General features: G+C 43.0%; 1 protein-coding gene across 1 annotated transcript; it reads left to right on the top strand.

Moving 5' to 3' along the window:
• The first annotated feature begins 343 nt into the window (after positions 1-343).
• On the top strand, positions 344-17,620 carry LOC119242291 (SLAM family member 7-like). Its single transcript, XM_037508021.2, is given in 6 exon segments — positions 344-352; positions 12,214-12,540; positions 13,763-14,035; positions 15,237-15,340; positions 16,727-16,789; positions 17,549-17,620. Coding segments are annotated over 5 exon segments (816 nt in total). The 5' UTR covers positions 344-352; positions 12,214-12,236.
• The last annotated feature ends 849 nt before the right edge of the window (positions 17,621-18,469 follow it).

Raw genomic sequence — 18,469 nt, 5'->3', positions numbered from 1 at the left:
TAATGGCTATGTTAATCCCTTCTACCCCACTTCCTTGCATGAGTCTGGTGGTGCCTCCTTTCCAGTTCCTCTATTCTTATTTTCCATCACGTCCACAACTTGAGCCCCTAATTTCATGGGCACAGAGGCCCTTGCTTTTGGGACCTCTCAGACCTTGCCTTAACTATCTCTTCACTGGGCTGTTTATTGTATCCTTTATTATATAATAAACTGGTAAACACGCTCCCCTAAATTCTGCAAGCCATTCAAGCAAATAATTGTATCCAAGGGGAGGGGTGGTCATGGAAACCTCTAATTTGTAGCCAAGTTGGGCAGCAGTTGTGGGCAAACTGAGACCCTTTATTGGCAATTGGTATGTGAAGCTGGGGACAGTCTCACGGGACTGAGTCTTTAGGTGTGGGAATGGGCTAGCTGATGAGTTTCAGAACCAAACTGAACTGTGGGACACCCAGGTGGGATGCCAGAATTAGTCAGTGGGGGCCACAGTCAACAGATCCACAGGTGGCAGTTGACTCTGAGGTGGGCTGGGGATCTGTGCTCACTGGATCCACTTGGAGTTGCCATGAGCTGTGGGTGTTGGCCTGGTGCAAGGACAATCTGATGTGGGTCTGGGATCTGCAGTGAAGTTGGGAGCTCACTTCACTCTCCTCCAACAGGAAGGCGTCTCTCTCTGTGAGTTGTTGGACTTTGTATAGGACTGAGGCGCATAATGGGCATAATTTGTATTGTCCACAATGCATTATCTCTTATTTCTGGCTTTACCCAGGTGTAATCCCTCACATCAGATTAGCTCAGTTCTTGGTAAGGTATATTTGTGGAAAATTTGTTCAAACTGATGTTTTTGAGAGGAGGTGATGTCATCCTTTCCTGTGTCTAAGATGAGATCTGTCCATGTAGTCACTAACCCACAAACGTGCATGTTCTAAACTGAGTCACTCTGCATTTATGTACCCAGGAGAGCTGTAGTCAGTGCCAACTGCTTGCACAGCTCAGATTGGGTCACAGTGCCTGGGGCACTTGGATAGGGGCCCTGACAATTCCACTTTCAGTGACAGGATTTTCATCTAACTGTTGACATGGCCTGCCTCATTTACATCAAAGCATGACATTTTGTATAAAAATCACCCTTCATTTGTGGCAAACGGCTCTCAGAATGTTTTGCGAATCTTTCATACTAATTTTCACAGCTGCTAAGCAAATGAACTCCTATCAAGTTTCCCTGCCCTCATCCTTTCTAAGGAAGGTTTACATTATACAAATATGTCAGAGTCTGCATTTGGTGGCTTTAGTCTGTTGGAAACAGAGCAGGTGAGGCAGACTCTTATGTCAGCAGAGGGCAGCGAAGAGCCAGGAGGTGTCAGGGTGGAGTTCGCAGAAGTGGTGGAAGGACCCTTCAACAGGGAGGAGGAACCACATTGCTGACACAGGAGACAGGGAAATTCCAATCATGTAGTTCACAATTTCTTCATATGAAGACCGGGACTATGATTTCATCTACTATGGCCAAGGCCCTGCTTCTTTGTCATTAGAAACTGTATTAATGAGTTAATTGAAACAACAGCTAATGTTTACTGAGGTGAGAACTTACTTCTATGTTATTTTAATGTAAATTGCCTCATTTAATATGTATAATCTTGACAGAGCTACAGTTATCCCCATTTCCTAGATGAGGAAACTGAGGCATAGAACATTACAGTCAATCTGTCCAAAGCCAAACAGGAAGAGACAGAACTAGAACCCAGGCAAGGCATTATGGCAGGACCATAACTGGTGCTTATCACCCACTGGGCAACACTGCCAGCAAGGGAGGAGATGGCAGGGGTCCTTCTGGGGGCGAGGAAAGTGGAGGACTGTGAGGTGGGTAATGAGGAACACTGACAATCTAGGGGTAAATGACAGCAAGCACACTGTACATTTCATCTCCTCCTCCCCCCCATGCCTTGTCTTCTCTAAGAGTGGAATGAAGAGGTCAAAGAAGGCTGGGAGTTGTTTTCTTCGGAAATGAGCATGTACCAACACGAGAAATTCAGGCATTCAGTATCAGTATCAGGCATTCAGACATTCAGAAATTCAGGATCTCAACTATGCTCTGAGATACTGGAGTGGAAGATGAGCATGGCGGAAACTGGGACTGGTCTGCCTAAAAGGGCTCCACTTTCTACTCCTTCAGGTTTGGGGCATGTTCCATCATTGCAGGCACAATACCTGGGGTGCCCAAGGCTCCAGGTGGTTTCCTTCCCTCCACCCTCCTTTTCACATTTCAGAAGTTGCGGGACTGATCTATGATTAGCTCTCAGGGATAGATATCTGGATAAATCCTCAAACCCATGAAACAGATACGAACCCCCACCCCAGAATCACCCCTCTTACTGTTACCCCAGAGACCTGGTGATTCTTGACCTTTAGAATTACAAAATGCCTTCACACTCACCCTATAGCTCCCCCACAGCAGCCCATGAGCAAGAGAAAGTGACTTTGTTCTTGTTTTACACATTAAATGATGATCACAGAAGAGAGATGACCATGTGGCTTTGGGAGCCCCTCAGACATTACCCATTACCCTTCGATCTCTGCATTGTAATTAATGTCTAGAACGTTTTAGAGGATTCTAGAAAGGACTTTGCAGTTTGTCCTGTGGCAATAGAGACAGTTAGCCACTATAGGAAAAAACATGATCCAATATAACTGTTAAAAGAATCACTCTAGGGTCTCCATGGTGGTGCAGCGGGTTGAGCACTGTGCTGTGAAGCTGTCCACAGCCTCTGCAGTGTGGGCTCAATTCCCAGCTGGCCAGGGAGAAACCCACATGGTGTGGCAGATCTCCTGCCTCACCTGCTGCTCCCCTCAGCAGTGTCTTCGGTCTGTCTGCCTGTTCTGTTCCCCGTTCTGTCTCTGATGAATTCTCTCACCCTCCCACGTCTCTGACCTGTACCCCAGTTCTTGTATAAATAAATAAAAAATCTTTTAAAAAAAAGTATCACTCTATTTTCCAGATATACTGCATTCTGCGCATACTTTTCTTTGCATTTCTTCTCCATGTGCCTTGGTGGGGTCCCCCAGGAGTTTTTGCTCATAACATTTCTCAAGAAGACAGCAGCCATATGTCTTCTTATCTCAAAATAGTATTTCTCCATATCTTCCCATAAAGCATTTACAAAAATGCTTCAAGTGATTATGAACTCACTGGGGAACAAAACCTAGAAAATCTTAGTAAAAGAATAGATGATATAAAGCAGAATCAAAGGGAAATTTTAACACTAAGTCATGCAATAAAAAATTTAAAACTCATTTGATGAGCTTAATATCAAAATGGAGATAATAAAGGAAAGAAATACTGGACTTGAAGGTAGAAAAGAAAATGTCCAATCTGAATAACAAAAAAATTGACTAAAGAAAACTAAGAGAGATCTGTTTCAATGACAAAAGATCTAACATTCACATCATTAAAATTCCAGAAGGAAAGGAGAAAAATAAAAAAGAATGTGAGACTTAAGAAAATATTTTTTGAAGTGTTAAAATGCCCCTAAACTTGACAAAAGGCATAAATCTACGGATTCCAGAAAATGGATGAGGAATTTCTCCAAGCAGGAGAACTCAAGGATATGCACACTAAGACACATAAATCAACCAGCTTATAGTTGATAATACTGATCACTTCTTTTTTTTTTTTTAAAGATTTATTTATTTATTTATACAAGTACCGGGTACAGTCAGAAGCGCGGGAGGGTGAGAGAATTCACCAGAGCCAGAGCAGGGAACAGAACAGGCAGAGTGATGAATTACACTGCTGAGGGGAGCAGCGGGCGCGGCAGGAGAGGTCTGTGCGCCATGTGGGACCCTCGCCCAGGGGCCGGGGACTGAACCGGCACTACGGAGGTGGCGGGCAGCTTCGCAACCCAGCGCTCAACCGCTGCGCCACCAGAGAGGCCCCTGATCACTTCTTATTAAGCCCCTATCATGTGCAAGGTGTTGGGATTTTTTTGTGCAATCTCACAAATCTATGAGACAGGTATTACTATTCCTGTTTTACAGATGAGGAAACCTGGGCTCAAGGAGGTCATGTCTTTTGCAAGATTATATGGCTTTAACATATGAGATAGGAAGTAGAACAGAAATTGAATCCCCAAAGCCAGTACTCTCTTTTTTTTTTAAAGATTTATTTATTTATGCATACAAGAACTGGGGTACAGGCCAGAGGTGTGGGGGGTGAGAGGATTCACCAGAGACAGAGTAGGGAACAGAACAGGCAGACTGACTAAAATACATTGTTGAGGGGAGCAGCGGGTGAGTCAAGAGAGGTCGACTGTGCCATGTAGGTAGCTTCCTGGCTGGGAGCTAACTGCAGTGGCCTCAGTTAGCTTCATAGTGCTGCATCTTAACGCCTTGCATGGCCACCAGGGAGGGCCCCGCCAGTACTCTTTTCTTACACTAGCTGCCAAGTACCACATCTGGCACTGGACAGATGCTTAATAAATGTGTATTTGGATTGAATCTTCCCAGAATTGCTAGTTGAGATCCTTCTCCAAGCAGGAGAAACTCAACAATATACATACTGAGACACATATATCAACCAGCTTGTGGTTGATTTTTAAGAAAAATTCTTAAAAAACAGCTAAGATTGAAACCTTAACTACAAGGAGAAACTATTTGAATAGCTGATGATTTATTATTAGAAGCCATTGAGAGCAAGAAGAATGGCATTGCAATTTTTGTAGCCAAAAGAAAAGAACAGTCAACCTAGGATTCCATACCCAGGAGGGAAGATGAAATCAAGACATTCTCAAGTGAAGGAAATTTTTCACTAACAAACCTACCTTAACAGAATGTGTAAAGGAATCTATGAAAAAGAAAGAAATGATAAAAAGAAGGGAACTTGGGATGTCGGGAATGAAGTGGAATAATGGAAAGAGTAAAAATACGGGTAATTATAATAAACTATCCTTTGGCTCTTCAGTTGTCTATGTTATGTTTGACAATTGAAGCAAAAAGTTATTGTTCTCAGTATATATAGAGAATTTATTTAAGACAAGCTATTAAGGAAAAAAGGTTAAAGAATCTAATATAGGTAAGATTTTTACACTTCAGGTGTACATAGACTGTAATGCCTAGAGCTGCCATTAAAAAATCCACTCAGGGCCTCTCTGGTGGCCTAGGAGTTTAGTCTCAATTCTATCACCGCCATAGCCTGGGTTTGATCCCCAGCCAGGGAGCTCACCCACATATGGCACAGCAGATGCTGCTGTCTCACCCATTGGTCACCTCAGCAGTGTATTTTAATAAATCCACCTGTTCTGCTCCCCACTCTTTCTGGTGTATCCTCTCACCCCCTGCATCTCTGGCCTCCACCCCAGTTCTTCTATGCATAAATAAATAAATAAATAAATAAATAAATAAATCTTTAAAAAGAAATAAAAATAATAAATCTACTCAAAATGATACATGCAAGATACACTGAAAAATATCAAAATGGAATTATAAAAAATATACAATTAACCTAGAAGATGGCCAGGAAAGCAAAACAGAGGGAAAAAAGCCAAGAGGAAAAAAGAGAGAAAAATACAAAAAAAAAAAAACCCACTGTGAAGAGTGTTTAGATATGACACCAAAAGCACAATCCATAAAAGAAAACAATTGATGAATTCCATTAAAATTAAAAATTTTGCTTTGCAAAAGAGACTATTAAGAAGATGAAAATATAAAACTAGGTACTTCGAGTCTCTTGTCCATCGGGTTGTCTACCTTTTTCTTCTTTTTTTCAAATATTGCATTTTATTTTTTTTTTTACACTTTATTTATTTTTTTTAATTTAAATTTTATTTTTGTATTCCCCATACAATTACAACCCTCTTATTGTGACCCCAATCCCTCCTTTCCCCGCCCCCCATACCCCCATATAGTGTCTCTGCTTCATAGTTGTTCGCTGATATTGATATTTTCTTTCTTATAGTTACTCGTTTTTCTGGTCCCTTATTTAATTTTTCTAGATTCCTGCTATGAGTGAGACCATCTGGAATTTTTCTTTTTCTTTCTGGCTTATTTCGCTGAGCATGATCCCTTCCAGCGCCATCCATGTTGCTGCAAATTGCAGGTGTTTATCTTTTTTCATTGCTGAGTAATATTCCATAGTGTATATGTACCACATCTTCTTGATCCAGTCATCTATTTTTGGGCATTTGGGTTGTTTCCAAAGCTTAGCTATTGTAAATAGTGCTGCTATAAACATAGGGGTGCAGGTGCTTTTTGGAATTGATGTTTCTGTGTCCTTTGGGTAAATACCTAGGAGTGGAATTGCTGGATCATATGGAAGCTCTATGTTTAGTAGGTCCAGAAATCTCCACACAGCTCTCCATAGTGGTTTGACCAGTTTGCACTCCCACCAACAGTGCAGGAGAGTTCCTTTTTCTCCACACCCTTGCCAACATTTGTTGTTGCTAGTTTTTTTTAATATGCGCCATTCTCACTGGTGTAAGATGGTATCTCATGGTAGTTTTGATTTGCATTTCCCTGATTACAAGTGATATTGAACATTTTTTCATATGCCTGGTGGCCATTTGCATTTCCTCTTCAGAGAAGTTTCTTTTTAGCTCTTCTGCCCATTTTTTTGACTGGATTATTTTCTTTATTTTTGCAGAGTCTCATCAGCTCTTTGTAGATTTTTGTGATCAGTCCTTTATCATTAGTGTTGGGTACAAAAATGTTCTCCCAGTCAGTGGGGTTTCTCTTTGGTTTTGTTATTGTCTCTTTTGCTGTGCAGAAGCTCTTTAATTTGATGTAGTCCCAGCTGTTGATCTTTGCCTTCACTATCACTGCTTTGGGTGATGTGTCTGTAAAGATGTCTTTGATGTGCAAATCACATAGTGTTTCGCCTATAATTCCTTCTATGTATTTTATGGTTTCAGGTCTTACGTCTAGTTCTTTAATCCATTTTGAGTTGATTTTTGTGTATGGTGTGAGGTAGTGGTCAAGCTTCATTCTTTTGCATGTAGTGACCCAGTTTTCCCAGCACCATTTATTGAACAAACTTTCTTTGCTCCAACGCATATTCTTTGCTCCTTTGCCAAAGATTAGTTGACCACGATCTGTGGGTTTATTTCTGGGTTTTCTATTTGGTTCCATTGGGCCATATGTCTGTTCTGGTTCCAATACCATACAGTTTTGATGATTATGGCTTTGTAGTATAGTTTGAAGTCTGGGAGTGTGGTGCCTCCATTCCCTTCTTTTTTTTTCAGGAGGGTTTTGGCTATTTGGTGTTTTGGTGGCTCCATATGAGTTTCATCAATATTTTTTCTATTTCTTTGAAGAATGACATTGAAATTTTAATTGGACTAGTATTGAATCTGTAAATTGCTTTTGGTAGGATGGCCATTTTGATAATGTTAATTCTTCCGATCCATGAGCAGGGGATGTCTTTCCATTTCTTTGTGTCTTCTTCTATTTCTTTTAACAGTGTTTTATTGTTTTCTTTGTATAGGTCCTTTACTTCTTTTGTTAGGTTTATTCCCAAGTATTTGATTTTTTTTTGTTTCAATAATAAAAGGAATGGCTTTCTTGATTTCTTCTTCTTCAGGTTTATTGTTTGTGTATAGGAAGGCTACTGATTTTTGTTCGTTGATTTTGTATTCTGCTACTTTACTAAAATGACTGATAAGTTTAATTAGTTTTTCTGGGGATTTTTTTGGGTTCTCTATATATATTATCATATCATCCACAAATAGTGATAGTTTGACTTCTTCCTTGCCTATTTGGATTCCTTGTATGTCTTTCTCTTGTCTGATTGCTCTGGCTAGGACTTCCAGTATTGTGTTGAAAATCAGTGGTGAGAATCACTCATTCTTTTGAATCTTCTGATCCCAGAATTTATGTTAGAACTTCCTTCTAATTACACATCCCCCAAGTAGCTGTTTCTACCTTTTCATAACTGTAGAGCATGCAGCTACTTATTTAATGAATGTCTCCCAACTCCATGAGAGCAGCGATCATGGCTGTCTTATCTCCCCCGACGCCCACTCCAGTTATGTTATATGCTCAGCTCCTTAGGGCTTGGACACTGAGGAGGGAAGTGTTTTCTTTCTGGACCCCTTTTAACAGTAGTGTGGGGAAAGGAAATAAAACTGGCTAAGACCCACCAAACGTGCCCCTATCCTCTGAACACACACCAGGGTGTGCTTTGATGCCAGCTTCTCCTTTCAGGATCCCTCGTCCCTCCACAAAGCTGCAATTAAGATAGAATAATGCACTCCATCTAGACTCGTGTCTGCAATTTGCACTGTGTCAGTCTCTATTTTATTCTAACAAGGAACAGTGGATTTGGACACATTATCTTAAATCCCCACACAATGCATATCTCTTGATTTACCCTAAGAATATATTCCATATGTGTGGAAAAAAGATTTGCTCATATGTAAGTCATGCTTGCATAGCCACTAATGCACGAAAGCCACATCCTTATAGTTTTATCACCTCCCCACCTTAAAATGTCTCCCCCCAAATCTCCTGTGTGTGAAATTATTCAAAAGGGCCCCAAACTGAGAGGTTGCACCTGCTTTAGTTTATGGGAAAATGTTCACCTCTTCCATCTCTGGGTTGAAGTAGAAGAATGACTACATTAATCCATCAAAATCTCAAATTAGATTGATTTTGTCTGTAATGTTCACCAGGACTATTTTGAAACCCCTTGAGATCAAAGAGAGAGCAACCTAAACCATCTTCCCTCAGTATTAGAGAAGTAGAGTAATAACTCTGACAAATCTGATTACGTAACAGGTTGATTTGGTAAATGCTTGAATTGTGTATACCTTGACTGATAAATTATAGTGGGGAGAACTGGAAAGGGACCAATGTGTTCAAAAGAGGAACCAGAGCCTCCCCGGTGGCGCAGCGCTTGAGCGCTGGGTTGCAAAGCTGCCCGCGCGGCCTCTGCAGCACCGGTTCAATCCCCGGCTGCTCCCCGGCCACCGGAGGAGGGTCCCACATGGCTGCAGACCTCTCCTGCCGCCCGCTGCTCCCCTCAGCAGTGTGCTTCCGTCCTTCTGCCTGCTCTGCTCCCCGCTCTGGCTCTGGTGAATTCTCTCACCCTCCCACGCTTCTGACTGCACCCAGTGCATGTATAAACAAACAAACAAACAAATAAATAAATAATACATGCCTCTTTGGAAAAAAAAAAAAGAGGAACCAGCCCCTAAGGGGCAATCACTTCGGGGGAAAAAAACCAGTGCTTTTTGAGATAAATCTAACAAGTAGTTGATCACGATTCCAAGCCTGTAGTCAAGGGAGTAGGTCAACATGTGGTGACATTCAGTTGCCTTCCCAGGGGCCCTGGCAATCCCCTTGTGCTTGAGGGAAGGTCACCAAACAACAAGAAGGGACAATTGATTTCTTTGAGCATCAAGGATTTTAGAGCTGACACCTGAGCCCTTGAACAAGCTGGGAAAACTGAGAAATCAGTCTGGAGCTAGTATAAATAGACCTCCACACTGAGCCAGGTGGAAAGGTTTCAGGATCTAGAGCTGCAGTGACATTGGGTTAAATCCTCAAATCATCACCTACTAACTCTGCTCTTGAACAAGTTAATTGGAGCTTTCTGAATTACAGTTTTCTCATCAAATCAAGAGTAACAACCTTTTGCTACGAGGTACCAGATATTAAATATTTTCAGTTTTGCAGGCAATATGACCTTGATAACAGGGACTCAATTCAGCCTTTGTAGAGAAAAATCAGTCATGTACACTATGTAAAGGAAAAAGCATAGCTGTGTTCCAATAAAACTTGATTTATAAAAACAGGCAGCAGGACAGATTTGGTCCATAGACCATAGATTGTTGATCCCTGTATAAAAAGATAAAACTTCCAAACTTCCTTATTTCAAGATTGCTTCAAATAGTAACCATACTATTTACAATAATCTTTGATATAAAATAAACCCTTAATATAGAGCAACTATACTTATTGGAAAACCTTTGCCAGGGTAACTGAGTTTCAAGAGGGATTAAGGAAATAATGAGGGCCTCCCTGGTGGTGCAAGGGGTTAAGACACAACCTAGAAGAAATCCACAGCCTCTGTAGCATGAGTTCTATCCCCGGCCAGGGAGAAAACCAATGGCACAGCAGACCTCGCCTATCTTGCCCACTGCTCCCCTCAGTTGTGTATTTCAGTCAATCTATCTGTTCCATTCCCCACTCTATCTCTGGTGAATCCTCTCAGCCCCCACACATCTGGCCTGTACCCCAGTTCTTGTATGCATAAATAAATAAATATTTAAAAAAATAAGGAAATAATGAAACAATTTTAGATAAAGAACAGTAGAGCAATTTGTCTTACTAGAAGGAGCATGAGTTACAAGCTGATGGCGCAAATATTTAACACGCAACCTATGAAGCTAGCCACAGCCACTGCAGCATGAGTTCGATCCCTGGCCAGGTTGCTACCCACATGGCACAGCAGATCTCTCCTGACTCACCCGCTTCTCCCCTCAGTATTGTATTTCAGTAGATCTGCCTGTTCTGTTCCCCACTCTTTCTGGTGAATCCTTTCACTGCCCCCTCCATCTGGCCTATACCCCAGTTCTTGTATGCATAAATAAATAAATTTTTTTTAAAAATTAAATAAGTAAACAAATAAAATGCAAAAAGCTTTTTTTAAAAAAGAAAAACCAAGCAGGAAATGAGAGAGAGTCTAGATTACTAGGTCAATCCACAAGGTCAATTACCCACAGTATCTGGGACCCAGAGTGGTTTTAAATTCTTTTAAAATCAGAAGAAAATAAATTAAATAATAATGATGAATATATAATCATGAATCTCTTTGGAATTATATTCATTTTCATACCGACATATTCATAGAATATAATTTTTAGTATTTTTTATGGAGGAAAGACAACCTGATGCAGAAGCACATAAAGTCTATAGCCCTGCAGACAAGTTGTCAAAATGCAACTGTCAGGAGCCTCCAACTTGACTCCTTCCCTAGATTTTTAAAGATAAATCTGGTTTTCATGATGGAATTAATTTCCATGATAAAATAAATAAAAATTTTCTTCAGAAATTTCAGTTTGACACATTATGTTAAAAAGTAGAGGGAAAATAACTTTGGGTTCTGTAAATTCATGGTGAAACTTTTAAGGAAAAGATATGGCTTCCGGTTTTAGTTTTGCTACTATTTCTGATGCTTGACAAGTTCTTTCAGTCTGTTAGTTAGTTGTCTCATCTGAAAATAGGCCTGGCAAGGGCTCACCCCGTGCTTACTGATATGGACTGGGCCTCTTATTGGCAACAATTTGAAAAAAATCTTTTAACCTCAGTGTGGTTTAAAATATTTTAAAAATCCTTCTTGCAAGCATTAAGAGTTAAAAAGGATCACAGTAGGTGATTTTAAGTTGTTGGTCTTTACCTAAAGGCCTCTAGCACTCACTGCTATTCCAATCTTCTGACTCATCCCCACACCTGGTCACTGGAAATACTCAGTCAACCACTTCTGAAAATTTTTCAGTCCCATTCTTAACTGGTTTTCACACAAAGTCCTATTACCAGTGATAGTTGGTTGTAGGTTGTTTTATGAGGTGAATTAAGATTGTGATGAAACCAAAATATCTTGGGGGAGTAAAGTTCTACTGTGATTCTTGATAATTTGGGCTAAGCACCAGGGTTAGCCAGGGCATGTGATGATTTTCAGTCACTCACACTTTTTTTTCCACTCTAAGAAGGATATTGGAACTCAAGTGAATGACACTGGGAATGACCTTGAACCACTCTATTCTATTATAAAATTGAAAGATAAATCTTCAAACTGCTAAGCTATAGCTATCATTAGGAACTCCTATCTCACCTCCCAATCTCTGACCACTGCCTCCAGGTCAAAGAAGCTGCTACCTTCATCTGCATTAAATCAGCTCTCCCAAGAGAAATCAGACTCTTAAGTAGGGATCCCCACTTGCTTGACACAGAAACTTGTCAAGGGTGGAGGTGGGCCTTATGGTCTCCCTCAGTACTTGATCCTCTCAGTCAGAGGTCTCTGGGAAAGGGGTGGGCTCCCCTACAGTCACCTCTTTCAGACAGAGTCCTGACCTCAATGATTTTGTGTAAGTCTCCAAAGGCTCTACCAGGAACATGTTTGGTTTGACTAGAGGGTTTCATAGGAGCTTCCAGGAAACAAGGGGGTAAATAATTGGTGATAAAAGCAGGGATTTGAGTTTATTCTCTGTTTCTCTATGTCTGCAGAGTCGGCAGCCTCTGAAGCCCCGATGGAGCTGATTGGTGCCTTTGGTGGGTCTATGACTTTCCCTCTGAATGACTTACCAGAGCAGATTGACACCATTGTCTGGTCCTTTAACTCAAACACCCTCCTCACCATACAGCCTCAAAAGCCAAATGAGACTATCATAGAGACCCAAAGTTGTAACACAAGAAGAGTGCACTTCTTACCTGGAAACTACTCCCTGGAGCTCAACAAACTGATGAAGAACAACTCGGGTCTCTATCACGTGAGGATATACAGCTCATCCCTCCAGAGCCCCCTCACCTGGCACTACAGGCTGCGAGTCTATGGTGAGAATCAGCTTCACATGGATGATTGTCTTGGGAGAGTGGTGTTAGAGATGTTTAAGGAAAGGCTGGGGAAACCCTCGACAAGAATGTGGAAGAGGGGACTCCTGCAGGGATGAAGAGCAGATGTCACTGACCCCGAGGTGGTCCCTTCGCCTCAGAGATTCTGGAAGAGGCAGCATGATGCAAAGGGAGGGCAGTGGGAGTTGGGGTCACACAGGCCTAATGCTGGTCTCTCTACTTACTCATTTCAGCCTTCAGCAAGTTTCTTGGTCTCTTTGAAATTTAGTTTCCTTATCTATAATAGGGGGAAAGTGATTCTGTCTTAGAAAGATTCTTGGGTGTAGACATCAATCACATATCTTCCCCTGAAGAGTGTAACCAACTGAGGCATAGACTTAAGAATCAGAAGGAAAATAAAAATATCAGCTGTATTTTTTTTCTAGCAAACTTAGGTTTGAGAAATACATTCCCCCAAGTCTACACCTTGGGTCTCATTACAAAATAATTATTCAATCACCTGAAAGAAAAACTGCCTCACTCACAAGACTGCAATATCAGGAGAGCAGGAAGGGGCCTCCAGGTTTACTGTAGAGGCAAGTCCTGCCCCTTGATCCAGCTGTGTCCTCCACAGCTGACAGGAACAGGAGACACATTCTGCGGGTGACCTAACTAGGGGAGAAGGAGGGGGTTACCACATTTAATCAGCAATCTTAACAGTCTAAACCCACAGTAGAGAAATGTAGGTGAAGGCTGTCAGTTGTTGCATTGCTGAGGAATGAGGCTCTTACCAACAATTGCCCATTCTGTGAAGCACAAGGCAGAGGAAGGGACCAGAGTTTCCTCAGATACTATCATCTCCTGAGAGTAAAGTGAAAGTCTCTTCAAGGAAACCCGAGGACAGGCAAACAGGAAGTCTTTAAAAAAGATGAAATCAGCCAGCATCTAACGTTCATGTAGCACAACGCTTGCCTTATGACCATGCTTGGGAACAGCTCCTGTGACTTGTTATTATTTCTGTCACTATTGTTTTTCTTGTTATAAAGCTATGAACACGCTGACCTAGAGAGCTCTGTTCCAGAAAAGAATGGAATTCTGTTCTGGATTGCTGCTTTCTCTTTATTGCACCCCAGGGAGACTGGGGTCTGAGGGTTATAGCAATAATTCAGAGAAGGGAGGCTGAGGACATAGTTTCCACCCTCAGTGTCCACTTCTTTCCTTGCAGAGCACCTGTCACAGCTGAAGGTCACCCCAGGACAGTAGAGCAGTGAGAATTGCTCCTGTGTCACCAACCTGACATGCTCCGTAGACCAGGAAGATGAGGATGTGACTTACAGATGGATGTCCCTGGAACAGGCAAACAAGGAGGTCCATAATGGCCCTGTCCTCTCCATATCCTGGAGGCAAGAAGAAGGGAACATGACCTATAAGTGTGTGGCCAGGAACCCCGTGAGCAATAGCTCTTCAAATCCCATCGCTGCCTGGAAGCTCTGTGAAGGTAACGGTCCCCTCCTCCAGGAAACTCTGTGTTCACTCATCAGCCCCTGCTACTGGCAGACAGACCTGTGGAAAATCTGGGGCGGGGTGGGGGTGGCTCCCAGGAAGTCACCAGCCTGGGAGGAGGTGGCAGTGGCTCTAAAAGTTGAGCCATTTTTCCTAGTTGACTCCTTTTCCTCCCCTATCCCTCACACCCATTCTCTCTTTAAAGGTGCTGTTGGTAAAACACTGTACATCATGGTCCTCCCTGTGGTGGACGTATTTGTTGCCTTGCTGCTACCAATGCTCGTTATTTCTTTATACATCAAAAAAGAAAAAAAGGTAAAGCATGTTCTATTTTTGTCTTTAACCTCTCCTCATTTATTCAACAAACAGGTTGGATGGTATGCCAGGCACAGCACCAGGCACTAAGGATACAAAAATAAGAAGCTGTATCTCTGTCTTCAAGGAAGACTGGCTGCCTGCATGCCTTGGTTTTCTTTCACTAAGGTCCCAAACTTCTCTCCCAAAGCTAAGCTGCCCCCGCCCCTCTTCTTCCCCCAGAAGACTTACTGGTGTGCCCCTCCTGTTGACACAGTCCCCACAATGCTGGCTATTCTCCCCTGATTTGGGAGACAGTGGCCTCCAGCTCTAACCAGTTCCCTTTGTCAGTCCATTTATCCCCTTCCCGTCAGAGCCCCAGCCCCACCACAGCCCCATCTATTGGATCCACTTCAGAAACCTCAGTCTGGATACAGTCCCCCTAGAAGCCTCTCTCTGAGTCTCTCCCTGCTGTGCCTCTTGTTCTGTGTCCCTAAACCCTGCAGATTTCTCCTCTGACACTAAGGATGTGCAGTCCCACACACCCCACTGACACTGTCCATGTGCGGGTAGATGATGGGCCTGCACACCTTTTGGGTTGAACTTTACATTTTTGAGATCTGCCCTACCTCCTTGGAAACACTCTGGCCCATTTCAGATCTCTTCTTCCCTTTTGGTGGTTTGGTTGAGAGAAGGAAAAGAGAAGTCATGAGGGAGATTAGTTTGTTCTGGAATTTTCCTGGCTTAGCACTGAAAGTCCCATTTCCCAGAAAACCCTTCAGTTACAAGCAAACAAGGATGGTCAGTCTCCCTAAGTGGAACATCCAGAGGGAGTGCCAGGCCGGTGGGGAAGGTGAATGAACAGAGGGGCCAGCTCTGATTCTCTCTCAACCTAATTTCAGAGTCTACTGGAGAGGAGAAAGGGACTGGTGTTCATCACGAAGTTCCTAGCCATGGCCACACTCCTGGAGAGGTCCCAGAATATGACACGGTCACTTTCCCCCCTGTGAGTCTTTTCCCATCTTTCCTGGGCCCGATCCTCCTGGTTGAGACCCTCCTTGCTCTATTTGAGATTTTTTCATGGATTTAGGCAACATGGAAGAGGAGGATGTATAACCCTTAAAACCCAGCGCACATAGGCCTCCCCCACACCCCAAGTCTCTATGGCTGCCCATTTGTGCAGGAGTCAGTGGCCTCTGGAGCACCTCACTCTGACCCAGCCAGTAATTACACACTGATCTGTGACCCAACCCTGCAGGAGCCCACCATTCACAGCAGCCACTCTCCAGGCCCAATGCCTTTTGGTCAGGGAAGTGTGACTTTGACATGGAGTTTGAGTTGAGGTGTCAGAGGCTCTCTCTAGAAATGCTTTTTCCTCTAAGACAACACAAGGAGCCATCAGGAGAAGGAGAACTCAGGCCCACAGTGACTCCAGGCCACACTCAAGACAACCCTACGTGCTGGCCACTAAGTTGAAGTGAATGAACACAAGGATAATTCCAGGGAAATCCTTTGATGAGAATATCATTAGAGTAAAATTTTAAAAATAAAATAAAATAAAAACAAGTCACAAGAGGCAATTTGGAAAGATGAACCAGGTAGATAATGTCAAAGGGCTCTGTGGGAACGATCATAGTGCCCAAGTTGGACCAGCTCCTGAGAGGTCATGGAGCCCTTTTCAACACTGGCTCATTCAAGGAAGAAATAAAAACACTTTGGAGCCTCAAAATTCTAGTTTTATCCCACCTTTGGTGTGTCTGGTCAGGTTGTAGTGTCCCATCTTACCACAGCCTTTCAGGAGGAGACACTGGCTTCATTCCTGAGGGGGTGTCCTAAATGCCCTCCCTTCCTCACAGGGGCACCTGCTCTGTGCTCCATGCATCTGGGCTGACCTCTCACCATCATGCTCCTGCTTAAGACCCACTGGGGAAACCCTAGGGCCATCCTGTTCAGGAATGATCTTTTCTAACCTGGAAGGCGCTATTGCTGTTGCTTTGGCTTGTTTTACTCCATTATTCATCCTGACTGATTTGATGCAATGGCTCTTTTGACTGATGGAAAAGTTTGTTTACAACATTAGCATTACTTCAAATTATCCTTTAATGACCTTAAGAAGCTCATAGCTCATGGGACTTATATATCTTATTTATTTTTTAATTCATTTAAACAAAAAGTTCTATACAATGCAATTTCTTCTTGAAAGAAAAGCTTTTAATTATTATATCAGCCACTGACAAGAGCACCTCCACTGTCTGTTACTCTTCTGTAACTTCCCCACCCCTTGGGATCCCCTCCCCCGCTCTGCTTTCACTTCTCTAGGTTCAGGGCATCTGTTTGACTGTCTGTGTGACCCAGGGGAGGCTGATGATTTCTTTTCATTGTTTTTTAATAGAATACTGTTCCAGAGGAAAATACACCAAATACACTTTATTCCACTGTGCAAATACCCAAAAAGGTAAGAGGCTTTAGACCTGAGCTTCATCTTAGTTGTCATGTTCCTTTTCTGGCCACTAAGCTTAAATTTTCTTGGGTTTCTGGGGATCACATATTCCCTGCTATTAGAAGGTGCCCCAGCATGCTCTCATTTTGCCTGGGGTTATACAGGAATACATGGACTAGAAGAGAGTCATGTTTTAAAAGTGGGGTGGAGATTCCATCTAGAGCAGGAGAGGGGTTGTAGGCAGGAAGGAAGAGAAAAGCAGCAATACCCTGCCTGGGGTCATAGGCAACAAGCCCAGCTGCGGTGGAGCTTGGGAGGGGTGAATGGGGAGGTGAATTTAGTTTGGATCTGAGCCGGAGGTGGGAGAGAGATTCCATGGTCCGGCATGTTACATGGTTCACAGGACCCCGGGTGAGACAAATGTAGTAAGTTTTAAAATTTGTTCTCCAAAGGTCACGCTTGGTAAAAGCAGGGATCCCATCCTATCTCCCCTCCCAACCAGATCTGAAAAGATGACGATTGGTAAAATATTTGTGCAGTAATAGGAAAGGCTGCTTCTGGTGGGTTATTGGAAGGAAAGTTCAGTTCATTTTGCATCCAGTAAGATAGATGTGGGTTCACCTTGAAGAATGGTTTCTCTAAAGTGGGAATGACTAGTGAGAGCAGTATGGGGGTTCAGGTGGGGTCATCTTGGTGATGAGCAACTGGGCTGACAGCTCTCCCACAGCAGCTTGACCTTCTCCAGTGCTCCACATCTTTTTATCTGTCCAACAGGTGGACAAACCCAACACCCTGGCCGAGACAGCCCACATACCACGGTCATTTGCCTTTGAGAAAGTCATTTAAACATCCACGTGCTCCCTCACACCTCACCCCACAGAAAATGATGCAAATAATTCACTCGACTAGAAATATCAAGGAAAAGTCAGGAACACTGCTCTCCTTCCATTATTAACCATGGTCCCTGATGAAACCTCAGATTTAAGAGCTTCTAATTCTACGCACAACTGAGAAATCTCAACCATGTGACTGAATGTGTCGTCATCCCTTCCTGGCAATGTGACTGTGGATGTATCTGTTAACCCTGCTTGGGGAGCTTGGGCGCATCCTGTTGCTATGTGAATGTGGCATCACCTATGTGAAGGATGAAGGATGGCTCCTGCCCCAACACTGGAGGTGTGCAATGTACCCGTGGTCAGATTGCAACAGGACAAGAACAAGGACCATGCCCCAGCTTCCTTCTTGTGCTGAGAGGGGTCCAGACCCACGCTGGACACTCAGGGAAGAAACTGAATCTGCAGACAAATTTTAAGTCTGTCATAGGAGACTTGTAGCTTGTCACTTGCAAACCTTTAAAGTCCTTTTATTTATTTAACAAATATTTTATGAGAAGCTCTGCCAAAGCTTGGCAAATAAGGCATGATCCCCACCCCCTGTGAGGAAGCATGGATAAGGGGTATGCAGGGGAGTGGGCTGCCTTTGATGTGTTTCAAAAAAGCTGCCTCCACTCAGGGAGGTCCGTGAAGAAGGAAGCTGCTGCCTTGCGGAGGAAGAGAGGTGGTGAAAAGAAGCACCTGCATAGCCACAGGTGGGCAGAAAGACTGCTGCCTTATTGTGGGAGCAGTGTTAGGTTTTGTCATCTCCTTCTGGTAGGGGAGGAGCTCGTTTTTGTGGGTGGATGGTCTGTGCTCCTTA

Source organism: Talpa occidentalis, unplaced genomic scaffold (assembly GCF_014898055.3).
Source record: "Talpa occidentalis isolate TD23 unplaced genomic scaffold, MPIMG_talOcc4v2.1 talOcc4.12, whole genome shotgun sequence".
NCBI classification, from domain to species: domain Eukaryota; kingdom Metazoa; phylum Chordata; class Mammalia; order Eulipotyphla; family Talpidae; genus Talpa; species Talpa occidentalis.
This window is presented reverse-complemented; position numbering and strand designations above follow the sequence as displayed.